Raw genomic sequence first — 14,678 nt, forward strand, 5'->3', positions numbered from 1 at the left:
GGAGAGGGGGGTACATGATGGAGAGGGGAGTACATGATGGAGAGGGGAGTACATGATGGAGAGGGGGGTACATGATGGAGAGGGGAGTATATGATGGAGAGGGGAGTGCATGATGGAGAGGGGAACACATGATGGAGAGGGGAGTGCATGATGGAGAGGGGAGTACATGATGGAGAGGGGAGTACATGATGGAGAGGGGAGTATATGATGGAGAGTTGAGTAAATGATGGAGAGGGGAGTGCATGATGGAGAGGGGAGTATATGATGGAGAGGGGAGTGCATGATGGAGAGGGGAGTGCATGATGGAGAGGGGAGTACATGATGGAGAGGGGAGTACATGATGGAGAGGGGAGTATATGATGGAGAGGGGAGTACATGATGGAGAGGGGAGTGCATGATGGAGAGGGGAGTGCATGATGGAGAGGGGAGTGCATGATGAAGAGGGGAGTACATGATGGAGAGGGGAGTACATGATGGAGAGGGGAGTATATGATGGAGAGGGGAGTGCATGATGGAGAGGGGAGTGCATGATGGAGAGGGGAGTACATGATGGAGAGGGGAGTACATGATGGAGAGGGGAGTATATGATGGAGAGGGGAGTGCATGATGGATAGGGGAGTGCATGATGGAGAGGGGAGTGCATGATGGAGAGGGGAGTGCATGATGAAGAGGGGAGTACATGATGGAGAGGGGAGTACATGATGGAGAGGGGAGTAAATGATGGAGAAGGGAGTACATGATGGAGAGGGGAGTGCATGATGGAGAGGGGAGTGCATGATGGAGAGGGGAACCCATGATGGAGAGGGGAGTGCATGATGGATAGGGGAGTGCATGATGGAGGGGGGAGTACATGAGGAAGAGGGGAGTACATGATGGAGAGGGGAGTACATGATGGAGAGGGGAGTACATGATGGAGAGGGGAGTATATGACGGAGAGGGGAGTACATGATGGAGAGGGGAGTGCATGATGGAGAGGGGAGTACATGATGGAGAGGGGAGTACATGATGGAGAGGGGAGTGCATGATGGAGAGGGGAGTACATGATGGAGAGGGGAGTACATGATGGAGAGGGGAGTATATGATGGAGAGGGGAGTACATGATGGAGAGGGGAGTGCATGATGGAGAGGGGAGTATATGATGGAGAGGGGAGTACATGATGGAGAGGGGAGTGCATGATGGAGAGGGGAGTGCATGATGGAGAGGGGAGTACATGATGGAGAGGGGAGTACATGATGGAGAGGGGAGTATATGATGGAGAGGGGAGTGCATGATGGAGAGGGGAGTGCATGATGGAGAGGGGAGTATATGATGGAGAGGGGAGTACATGATGGAGAGGGGAGTGCATGATGGAGAGGGGAGTGCATGATGGAGAGGGGAGTACATGATGGAGAGGGGAGTACATGATGGAGAGGGGAGTATATGATGGAGAGGGGAGTGCATGATGGAGAGGGGGGTGCATGATGGAGAGGGGAGTGCATGATGGAGAGGGGAGTGCATGATGAAGAGGGGAGTACATGATGGAGAGGGGAGTACATGATGGAGAGGGGAGTATATGATGGAGAGGGGAGTACATGATGGAGAGGGGAGTGCTTGATGGAGAGGGGAGTACATGATGGAGAGGGGAGTACATGATGGAGAGGGGAGTATATGATGGAGAGGGGAGTGCATGATGGAGAGGGGAGTGTATGATGGAGAGGGGAGTGCATGATGGAGAGGGGAGTGCATGATGAAGAGGGGAGTACATGATGGAGAGGGGAGTACATGATGGAGAGGGGAGTAAATGATGGAGAAGGGAGTACATGATGGAGAGGGGAGTGCATGATGGAGAGGGGAGTGCATGATGGAGAGGGGAACCCATGATGGACAGGGGAGTACATGATGGAGAGGGGAGTGCATGATGGAGGGGGGAGTACATGAGGAAGAGGGGAGTACATGATGGAGAGGGGAGTACATGATGGAGAGGGGAGTACATGATGGAGAGGGGGGTACATGATGGAGAGGGGAGTGCATGATGGAGAGGGGAGTACATGATGGAGAGGGGAGTACATGATGAAGAGGGGAGTACATGATGGAGAGGGGAGTACATGATGGAGAGGGGAGTATATGATGGAGAGGGGAGTGCATGATGGAGAGGGGTGTGCATGATGGAGAGGGGAGTACATGATGGAGAGGGGAGTACATGATGGAGAGGGGAGTGCATGATGAAGAGGGGAGTATATGATGGAGAGGGGAGTGCATGATGGATAGGGGAGTGCATGATGGAGAGGGGAGTGCATGATGGAGAGGGGAGTGCATGATGAAGAGGGGAGTACATGATGGAGAGGGGAGTGCATGATGGAGAGGGGAGTACATGATGGAGAGGGGAGTACATGATGGAGAGGGGAGTATATGATGGAGAGGGGAGTGCATGATGGAGAGGGGAGTGCATGATGGAGAGGGGAGTGCATGATGGAGAGGGGAGTATATGATGGAGAGGGGAGTGCATGATGGATAGGGGAGTGCATGATGGAGAGGGGAGTGCATGATGGAGAGGGGAGTGCATGATGAAGAGGGGAGTACATGATGGAGAGGGGAGTACATGATGGAGAGGGGAGTAAATGATGGAGAGGGGAGTACATGATGGAGAGGGGAGTACATGAGGAAGAGGGGAGTACATGATGGAGAGGGGAGTACATGATGGAGAGGGGAGTACATGATGGAGAGGGGGGTAAATGATGGAGAGGGGAGTACATGATGGAGAGGGGAGTACATGATGGAGAGGGGAGTACATGATGGAGAGGGGAGTATATGATGGAGAAGGGAGTGCATGATGGAGAGGGGAGTGCATGATGGAGAGGGGAGTGCATGATGGAGAGGGGAGTGCATGATGAAGAGGGGAGTACATGATGGAGAGGGGAGTACATGATGGAGAGGGGAGTATATGATGGAGAGGGGAGTGCATGATGGAGAGGGGTGTGCATGATGGAGAGGGGAGTACATGATGGAGAGGGGAGTACATGATGGAGAGGGGAGTATATGATGGAGAGGGGAGTGCATGATGGATAGGGGAGTGCATGATGGAGAGGGGAGTGCATGATGGAGAGGGGAGTGCATGATGAAGAGGGGAGTACATGATGGAGAGGGGAGTACATGATGGAGAGGGGAGTAAATGATGGAGAAGGGAGTACATGATGGAGAGGGGAGTGCATGATGGAGAGGGGAGTGCATGATGGAGAGGGGAACCCATGATGGAGAGGGGAGTACATGATGGAGAGGGGAGTGCATGATGGAGGGGGGAGTACATGAGGAAGAGGGGAGTACATGATGGAGAGGGGAGTACATGATGGAGAGGGGAGTACATGATGGAGAGGGGAGTGCATGATGGAGAGGGGAGTGCGCAATGGAGAGGGGAGTGCATGATAGAGAGGGGAGTACATGATGAGAGGGGAACACATGATGGAGAGGGGAGTACATGATGGAGAGGGGAGTGCATGATGGAGAGGGGAGTACATGATGGAGAGGGGAGTATATGATGGAACGGGGAGTGCATGAAAGAGAGGGGATCACATGATGGAGAGGGGAGTAAATGATGGAGAGGGGAGTGTATGATGGAGAAGGGAGTATATGATGGAGAGGGGAGTGCATGATGGAGAGGGGAACACATGATGGAGAGGGGAGTACATGATGGAGAGGGGAGTACATGATGGAGAGGGGAGTACATGAGGGAGAGGGGAGTACATGATGGAGAGGGGAACACATGATGGAGAGGGGAGTACATGATGGAGAGGGGGGTACATGATGGAGAGGGGAGTGCATGATGGAGAGGGGAGTACATGATGGAGAGGGGAGTACATGATGGAGAGGGGAGTATATGATGGAGAGGGGAGTACATGATGGAGAGGGGGGTACATGATGGAGAGGGGAGTATATGATGGAGAGGGGAGTGCATGATGGAGAGGGGAGTGCATGATGGAGAGGGGAACACATGATGGAGAGGGGAGTGCATGATGGAGAGGGGAGTACATGATGGAGAGGGGAGTACATGATGGAGAGGGGAGTATATGATGGAGAGGGGAGTACATGATGGAGAGGGGAGTGCATGATGGAGAGGGGAGTATATGATGGAGAGGGGAGTACATGATGGAGAGGGGAGTGCATGATGGAGAGGGGAGTGCATGATGGAGAGGGGAGTACATGATGGAGAGGGGAGTACATGATGGAGAGGGGAGTATATGATGGAGAGGGGAGTGCATGATGGAGAGGGGAGTGCATGATGGAGAGGGGAGTGCATGATGGAGAGGGGAGTGCATGATGAAGAGGGGAGTACATGATGGAGAGGGGAGTACATGATGGAGAGGGGAGTATATGATGGAGAGGGGAGTGCATGATGGAGAGGGGAGTGCATGATGGAGAGGGGAGTACATGATGGAGAGGGGAGTACCTGATGGAGAGGGGAGTATATGATGGAGAGGGGAGTGCATGATGGATAGGGGAGTGCATGATGGAGAGGGGAGTGCATGATGGAGAGGGGAGTGCATGATGAAGAGGGGAGTACATGATGGAGAGGGGAGTACATGATGGAGAGGGGAGTAAATGATGGAGAAGGGAGTACATGATGGAGAGGGGAGTGCATGATGGAGAGGGGAGTGCATGATGGAGAGGGGAACCCATGATGGAGAGGGGAGTACATGATGGAGAGGGGAGTGCATGATGGAGGGGGGAGTACATGAGGAAGAGGGGAGTACATGATGGAGAGGGGAGTACATGATGGAGAGGGGAGTACATGATGGAGAGGGGAGTGCATGATGGAGAGGGGAGTGCGCAATGGAGAGGGGAGTGCATGATAGAGAGGGGAGTACATGATGAGAGGGGAACACATGATGGAGAGGGGAGTACATGATGGAGAGGGGAGTGCATGAAAGAGAGGGGATCACATGATGGAGAGGGGAGTAAATGATGGAGAGGGGAGTGTATGACGGAGAAGGGAGTATATGATGGAGAGGGGAGTGCATGATGGAGAGGGGAACACATGATGGAGAGGGGAGTACATGATGGAGAGGGGAGTACATGATGGAGAGGGGAGTACATGAGGGAGAGGGGAGTACATGATGGAGAGGGGAACACATGATGGAGAGGGGAGTACATGATGGAGAGGGGGGTACATGATGGAGAGGGGAGTGCATGATGGAGAGGGGAGTACATGATGGAGAGGGGAGTACATGATGGAGAGGGGAGTATATGATGGAGAGGGGAGTACATGATGGAGAGGGGGGTACATGATGGAGAGGGGAGTATATGATGGAGAGGGGAGTGCATGATGGAGAGGGGAGTGCATGATGGAGAGGGGAACACATGATGGAGAGGGGAGTGCATGATGGAGAGGGGAGTACATGATGGAGAGGGGAGTACATGATGGAGAGGGGAGTATATGATGGAGAGGGGAGTACATGATGGAGAGGGGAGTGCATGATGGAGAGGGGAGTATATGATGGAGAGGGGAGTACATGATGGAGAGGGGAGTGCATGATGGAGAGGGGAGTGCATGATGGAGAGGGGAGTACATGATGGAGAGGGGAGTACATGATGGAGAGGGGAGTATATGATGGAGAGGGGAGTGCATGATGGAGAGGGGAGTGCATGATGGAGAGGGGAGTGCATGATGGAGAGGGGAGTGCATGATGAAGAGGGGAGTACATGATGGAGAGGGGAGTACATGATGGAGAGGGGAGTATATGATGGAGAGGGGAGTGCATGATGGAGAGGGGAGTGCATGATGGAGAGGGGAGTACATGATGGAGAGGGGAGTACATGATGGAGAGGGGAGTATATGATGGAGAGGGGAGTGCATGATGGATAGGGGAGTGCATGATGGAGAGGGGAGTGCATGATGGAGAGGCGAGTGCATGATGAAGAGGGGAGTACATGATGGAGAGGGGAGTACATGATGGAGAGGGGAGTAAATGATGGAGAAGGGAGTACATGATGGAGAGGGGAGTGCATGATGGAGAGGGGAGTGCATGATGGAGAGGGGAACCCATGATGGAGAGGGGAGTACATGATGGAGAGGGGAGTGCATGATGGAGGGGGGAGTACATGAGGAAGAGGGGAGTACATGATGGAGAGGGGAGTACATGATGGAGAGGGGAGTACATGATGGAGAGGGGAGTGCATGATGGAGAGGGGAGTGCGCAATGGAGAGGGGAGTGCATGATAGAGAGGGGAGTACATGATGAGAGGGGAACACATGATGGAGAGGGGAGTACATGATGGAGAGGGGAGTGCATGATGGAGAGGGGAGTACATGATGGAGAGGGGAGTATATGATGGAGAGGGGAGTGCATGAAAGAGAGGGGATCACATGATGGAGAGGGGAGTAAATGATGGAGAGGGGAGTGTATGATGGAGAAGGGAGTATATGATGGAGAGGGGAGTGCATGATGGAGAGGGGAACACATGATGGAGAGGGGAGTACATGATGGAGAGGGGAGTACATGATGGAGAGGGGAGTACATGAGGGAGAGGGGAGTACATGATGGAGAGGGGAACACATGATGGAGAGGGGAGTACATGATGGAGAGGGGAGTACATGATGGAGAGGGGAATACATGATGGAGAGGGGAACACATGATGGAGAGGGGAGTAAATGATGGAGAGGGGAGTGTATGATGGAGAAGGGAGTATATGATGGAGAGGGGAGTGCATGATGGAGAGGGGAACACATGATGGAGAGGGGAGTACATGATGGAGAGGGGAGTACATGATGGAGAGGGGAGTACATGAGGGAGAGGGGAGTACATGATGGAGAGGGGAACACATGATGGAGAGGGGAGTACATGATGGAGAGGGGAGTACATGATGGAGAGGGGAATACATGATGGAGAGGGGAACACATGATGGAGAGGGGAGTACATGATAGAGAGGGGAGTACATGATGGAGAGGGGAGTACATGATGGAGAGGAGTAGAAGTGAAGAATGACAGCGACTCCAGTTTTTGCTCACTTTCTCATCAATCACACTCTGTGCACCTTTCCCCTCCCCCACAGGACTGTGGGCGTGGTCCTGTTACGTCAGTCATGGCGTGCTCAGGAGTGACAGGACAGGACGTCCCTGACACCTCCATCACCCCGAGGCGACTAGAGATAGCTGTGCCACATCTGGATCCCTGCCAGCAGACTGCATGACGCAGTGAAGTGAGAAGGCATCTTTCGCACGTGTGCCCGGGAGAGGAAGGTAAGACGTGTCAGCTTCACTCTCTCTCCAACCTTGCTGCCTCCATCTTTCTTCAGGACACATTGCGACTCCCTTTGCAAACTCTCCATTCATCACTTCCTGGGAACTCTTCCTACGCTTTCATGACGCTGCCTTTTTCATGCAGCCTTCTATTTCCACACCACATCACACCACACCACACCATACCACACCACATCACACCACACTACACCACATCACACCACACTACACCACACCACACATCCACGCCACATCACACCACATCATACCACACCACACCACATCACACCACACCATACCACATCACACCACACCATATCACACCACACTACACCACATTACACCACACCATACCACACCACATCACACCACACCACACCATACCACACCACACCACACCATACCACACCACACCACACCACATCACACCACACCACATCTCACCACATCACACTACACCACATCACACCACACCACATCTAACCACATCACACTACACCACACCACACCACATCACACCATACCACACCACACCACATCACACCACACCACATCTCACCACATCACACTACACCACATCACACCACGCTACACTACACCACACTGCATCACACCACATCACACCACACCACACCACATCATACCACATCCCACCATACCACACCACACCACACCATACCACATCACACCACATCACACCACACCATACCACACCACACCACATCACACCACACCATACCACACCACACCACACCATACCACACCACACCACACAACACCACACCATACCACACCATACCACACCACACAACACTACACTACACCACACCACATCACACCACATCACACCACACCACACCATACCACACCACATCACACCACACCACACCACATCACACCATACCATACCACATCTCACCACATCACACTACACCACATCTCACCACACCATACCACACCACACCACACCACATCACACCACATCATACCACACCACACCAGATTACACCACACCATACCACACCACATCACACCATACCACACCACATCAAATCACACCACACCACACCACATCACATCACACCATACCATACCACATCTCACCACATCACACTACACCACATCACACCACACCATACCACACCACACCACATCACACCACACCATACCACACCACACCACACCATACCACACCACACCACACCATACCACACCACACCACATCACACCACACCATACCACACCACACCACACCATACCACACCACATCACACCACACCATACCACACCACACCACACCATACCACACCACACCACACCACACAACACCACACCATACCACACCATACCACACCACACAACACTACACTACACCACACCACATCACACCACACCACACCACACCATACCACACCACATCCCACCACACCATACCACACCACATCACACCACAACACACCACATCACACCACACTATACCACACCACATCACATCACACCACACTACACCACACCATACCACACCACACCACACCACATTACACCACACCACACCATACCACACCACATAACACCACATCACACCACACCGCATCACACCACACTACACTACACCACACCACATCACACCACACCATACCACACCACATAACACCACATCACATCACACCACACCACATCACATCACACCACACCACACCACACCATACCACACCACATCACACCACACCATACAACACCACATCAAACCACACCACATCACACTACACTATACCACACCACATCACACCACACCACATTACACCACACTACACCACACCACACCAGACCACACCACACCACACTACACCACACCATACCACACTACACCACACCATACCACACCACACCACACCACACAACACTACACTATACCACACCGCATCACACCATACCACACAACACCATACCACACCACACCACACAACACTACACTACACCACACCACACAACACCACACCACACCATACCACACCACACCACACCACACTACACCACACCACACAACACTACACTACACCACACCATACCACACCACACCACACCACACTACACTACACCACACCACACCATACCACATCACACCACACCACACTGCATCACACCACGCCATACCACACCACATCACACTACACCACATCACACCACACCACATCACACCACACCATACCACACCACACCACACCACATCACACCACACCACACCATACCACATCACACCACACCACACCACACCACACCCTACCACACCACACCACACAACACTACACTACACCAAACCACATCACACCACACCAAGTCTGTTCAGGTCAGCCAACACACGCAGAATAACAGAATATTCTCTCTGTGCTACCTGTTGGACGGGCAGAGGCCACAGTCCAAGTGGAGGCACATAAATAAGACGCATCTTGAATAGACGGGTCAGGAAGATGGTCCCTAAAACTAACCTTTACCTGAAACACAAAACGTGACACATTGCACTAACCACCCTGAAGATCTTAAAATGCTGTTTTCTGGCAATTCCAACGTTGACCACCACGTCAGTTGCTGTGTAGAGTGGTGCTTTCCACCATTTTCAGCAGACTGCATTGCAAAACATACTGTAGAACCAAACCTCTGGAATCTGAATATGACAACTTATTGTGCTTTTTTTTTTTTAGCATATTTATCGTTGAGTCGAAAGAAAGCAATTGACAAGCGACATGTGCTTTGAAATGGTCAGGAAGTATCTACAGCGTTGTCAACACTGTCTTCCCCCGCCCTCCGCCCTTCTACTGGACGTAAAGAAGGTGAACCACCAAAGTAGTTTTACTTTTGATTCCTAGTCATGGTAGCACTCTGGCTGTTAAAAGTGTTGCGTGTGCACCACAGGACTCCAGTCGGGGTCCACCTTCATCAATTCCTGGCTTTGTAACTAAATAGAAAGTTGATCTGTCGCTGGATGGATCAAAAGCTGAATACTTGTTGAAAATGACCCATGCAAGAACGTTTTTATTCTGTTTAGGTAAACAGGAACTACTTTTAAGAAAAAAACATGTATTTTATTTTGGTAATTTTGTTAGTCTGCACAAAAACTTGGCTATTCAACTATTTGTTTCCCAGATATCTGTTTGATTCCAGAATTTGTCAAAGTTCTGATTGGAGTCAAATTGTCATGACTTGTCACCATCAGGTCATGACCTGTCACCCTCAAGTTATGACCTGTGACCCTCAGGTCATGACCTGTCACACTCAGGTCATGCATGACCTGTCACCCTCAGGTCATGACCTGTCACCATCAGGTCATGACCTGTCACCCTCAAGTCTTGACCTGTCACCCTCAAGTTATGACCTGTGACCCTCAGGTCATGACCTGTCACCATCAGGTCATGACCTGTCACCCTCAAGTCTTGACCTGTCACCCTCAAGTTATGACCTGTCACCCTCAGGTCATGACCTGTCACCATCAGGTCATGACCTGTCACCCTCAAGTCTTGACCTGTCACCCTCAAGTTATGACCTGTGACCCTCAGGTCATGGCCTGTCACACTCAGGTCATGCATGACCTGTCACCCTCAGGTCATGGCCTGTCACACTCAGGTCATGCATGACCTGTCACCATCAGGTCATGACCTGTCACCCTCAAGTCTTGACCTGTCACCCTCAAGTTATGACCTGTGACCCTCAGGTCATGACCTGTCACCATCAGGTCATGACCTGTCACCCTCAAGTCTTGACCTGTCACCCTCAAGTTATGACCTGTCACCCTCAGGTCATGACCTGTCACCATCAGGTCATGACCTGTCACCCTCAAGTCTTGACCTGTCACCCTCAAGTTATGACCTGTGACCCTCAGGTCATGGCCTGTCACACTCAGGTCATGCATGACCTGTCACCCTCAGGTCATGGCCTGTCACACTCAGGTCATGCATGACCTGTCACCATCAGGTCATGACCTGTCACCCTCAAGTCTTGACCTGTCACCCTCAAGTTATGACCTGTGACCCTCAGGTCATGACCTGTCACCATCAGGTCATGACCTGTCACCCTCAAGTCTTGACCTGTCACCCTCAAGTTATGACCTGTCACCCTCAGGTCATGACCTGTCACCATCAGGTCATGACCTGTCACCCTCAAGTCTTGACCTGTCACCCTCAAGTTATGACCTGTGACCCTCAGGTCATGGCCTGTCACACTCAGGTCATGGCCTGTCACACTCAGGTCATGCATGACCTGTCACACTCAGGTCATGCATGACCTGACACCCTCAGGTCATGACCTGTCACCCTCAGGTCATGACCTGTCACCCTCAGGTCATGCATGACTTGTCACCCTCAGGTCATGACCTGTCACCCTCAGGTCATGACCTGTCACCCTCAGGTCATGCATGACTTGTCACCCTCAGGTCATGACCTGTCACCCTCAAGTCATGACCTGTCTCCCTCAGGTCATGACCTGTCACCCTCAAGTCATGACCTGTCTCCCTCAGGTCATGACCAGCCACCCTTAGGTCATGACCTGTCACCCTCAGGTCATGACCTGTCACCCTCAGGTCATGCATGACTTGTCACCCTCAGGTCATGACCTGTCACCCTCAAGTCATAACCTGTCACCCTCAGGTCATGATCTGTCACCATCAGGTCATGACCTGTCACCCTTAGGTCATGATCTGTCACCATCAGGTCATGACCTGTCACCCTTAGGTCATGCATGACTTGTCACCCTCAGGTCATGACCTGTCACCCTCAAGTCATGACCTGTGACCCTCAGGTCATGACCTGTCACCCTCAGGTCGTGACCTGTCACCCTCATGCTCAGGTCATGACCTGTCACCCTCAGGTCATGACCTGTCACCCTCAGGTCATGCATGACCTGTCACCCTCAGGTCATGACCTGTCACCCTCAGGTCATGCATGACCTGTCACCCTCAGGTCATGACCTGTCACCTTCAGGTCATCCATGACTTGTCACCCTCAGGTCATGACCTGTCACCCTCAGGTCATGCATGACTTGTCACCCTCAGGTCATGACCTGTCACCCTCAGGTCATGACCTGTCACCCTCAGGTCATGCATGACTTGTCACCCTCAGGTCATGACCTGTCACCCTCAAGTCATGACCTGTCACCCTCAAGTCATGACCTGTCACCCTCAAGTCATGACCTGTCTCCCTCAGGTCATGACCAGCCACCCTTAGGTCATGACCTGTCACCCTCAGGTAATGACCTGTCACCCTCAGGTCATGCATGACTTGTCACCCTCAGGTCATAACCTGTCACCCTCAGGTCATGATCTGTCACCATCAGGTCATGACCTGTCACCCTTAGGTCATGATCTGTCACCATCAGGTCATGACCTGTCACCCTTAGGTCATGCATGACTTGTCACCCTCAGGTCATGACCTGTCACCCTCAAGTCATGACCTGTGACCCTCAGGTCATGACCTGTCACCCTCAGGTCGTGACCTGTCACCCTCATGCTCAGGTCATGACCTGTCACCCTCAGGTCATGACCTGTCACCTTCAGGTCATCCATGACTTGTCACCCTCAGGTCATGACCTGTCACCCTCAAGTCATGACCTGTCACCCTCAGGTAATGACCTGTCACCCTCAGGTCATGCATGACCTGTCACCCTCAGGTCATGACCTGTCACCCTCAGGTCATGCATGACCTGTCACCCTCAACTCATGACCTGTCACCCTCAACTCATGACCTGTCACCCTCATGTCATGACCTGTCACCCACAGGTCATGCATGACTTGTCACCCTCAGGTCATGCCCTGTCACCCTCAAGTCATGACCTGTCACCCTCAGGTCATGACCTGTCACCCTCAGTTCATGCATGACTTGTCACCCTCAGGTCATGCCCTGTCACCTTCAAGTCATGACCTGTCACCCTCAGGTCATGTCTCGTTTCCTATTTGTTAGGGTTTTCCTGGGTTTAAGGTCCCAGTTCTGCTCCTATTCTCCCTTTGTTGTTGCAGCACTGATTCTTTTCACCTGCCTCTGATTGCTCACCTGCTCCTGATCACTAATCAGTGGGCTTTAAAGGTGGGACCACTCTGCAGTCTGGTTGGTGTTGTTTTCCAGAATGCGAGAGGAGGCGGCAGAAGCAGCGAGCAGGTAAGAACGGTTCTTCCAAGTGCAGAAGAAACTCAGTGCTAGGTCAGCATAGGTTCTCAGGCTATGGTATGTGTACCACAAGTGGTACGCAGGCTCCTTCTAGTGGTTTCGCCAAAGAATCAATCAAATATTCAAACACGGTGTTACTGTTCAAACTGTGTGTGATGTTAGAGTGGACAAACAATTTTAGATATACTTGTATACAAGTGTTTTTTTGATGTGGTAAAAAGTTTGTACTAGACCAGGGGTCGGGAACCCTTTTGACTGAGAGAGCCATGAAAGCGAAATATTTAAAAATGTATTTCTGTGAGAGCGATTCGTGAACATATTTTGACACAGTGATTACCAGCGTAATTAGGTTCGTTGGTAGGTATTGTTATTGCCCAAGTACGACAAAACTTTGTTGATTGACTGGTGGATTTGATTAGACAAACAAAAAGTCTTTAGGGTCACAGAAAACACTCAAGAGGAAAGCATATATACGTATCACAACATACAACTCCAGACTTGCAACAGAGGGGAGGGAGTGGGGGGCTACGGTGGCGGGCTGCAGCTCTTCAGGCACTGCCCAGCCGTCCATCACCCCTAAAGGATTCGCGTCGAGGGCGTTGGATGACTCATTCATTACTTACGTATCGTGTTAAGCAATGTCAGCTTGAGAGCCAGATGCAGTCATCAAAAGAGCCACATCTGGCTCTAGAGCCATAGGTTCCCTACCCCTGTACTAGACCAAAACATAACTGTCGCAAAAGGCCAACGATGGTCCACCCATTGGTTTAAAGCCCTCTGATTAGTGATTGAAATGTGGATTCAAATGTAATAGTGGTCCTTAAAATGTGTTCATGAGTCTGTGAGGCATATTCAGGTCTTAAAACTTAAGTCTTAACCCTGGAGTCTGAAACCCGGAGTCTTAAACCCGGTCAGGGCTTCTTTGCATGTTTTTAGAATGAAGAACGCATTTTGGTGTAAGACTTTCCTACCTTTGATCCTCCTGGACTCCCTCCGCTGGCTGGTTTTGACACCCGGCTGGAGCTCGGCCTCTGCAGACATCCTCCACTGCTGAGTCCCAAGTCCGGCTCACAGCAAGTCCACCATCGGTTTGCAGAGGATCTAATCCGAGGCGAAGTGGCCCACTCACACACGCCTCCCAGTGGACTTCAAAGTCATGCTACTTCTCCGGGGACGAAGAGCCAGCGTGGGTGGAGGTCCCTCTTCACTGGGCCATGGCGTGTGCGGCCCGGCAAACTACTCATGAAGAGCTTGATGAGCTGCTCAGCCTCACATAGGATCTTGTGGAGTCCTTGAAGGTCAGGCGTCACATGGTCCA

At 51.9% G+C, this 14,678-nt stretch overlaps 1 protein-coding gene across 5 annotated transcripts in view; it reads right to left on the reverse strand.

The window, feature by feature from the left end:
* The window catches only part of dab1b (DAB adaptor protein 1b), a 79,109-nt gene extending 64,632 nt beyond the window's left edge, over positions 1–14,477 (reverse strand). For all 5 annotated transcript variants that reach the window (XM_061896836.1, XM_061896837.1, XM_061896834.1 and 2 more), the window contains exon 1: positions 14,332–14,477. In XM_061896836.1, coding sequence (XP_061752820.1) covers positions 14,332–14,401 — 70 coding nt within the window. In that variant the 5' untranslated portion in view covers positions 14,402–14,477. The remainder of the gene's footprint in view (positions 1–14,331) is intronic.
* Between the last annotated feature and the right edge of the window lie 201 nt (positions 14,478–14,678).

The sequence above is a fragment of the Nerophis ophidion genome, linkage group LG04 (assembly GCF_033978795.1).
Source record: "Nerophis ophidion isolate RoL-2023_Sa linkage group LG04, RoL_Noph_v1.0, whole genome shotgun sequence".
In the NCBI taxonomy this organism is placed as follows: domain Eukaryota; kingdom Metazoa; phylum Chordata; class Actinopteri; order Syngnathiformes; family Syngnathidae; genus Nerophis; species Nerophis ophidion.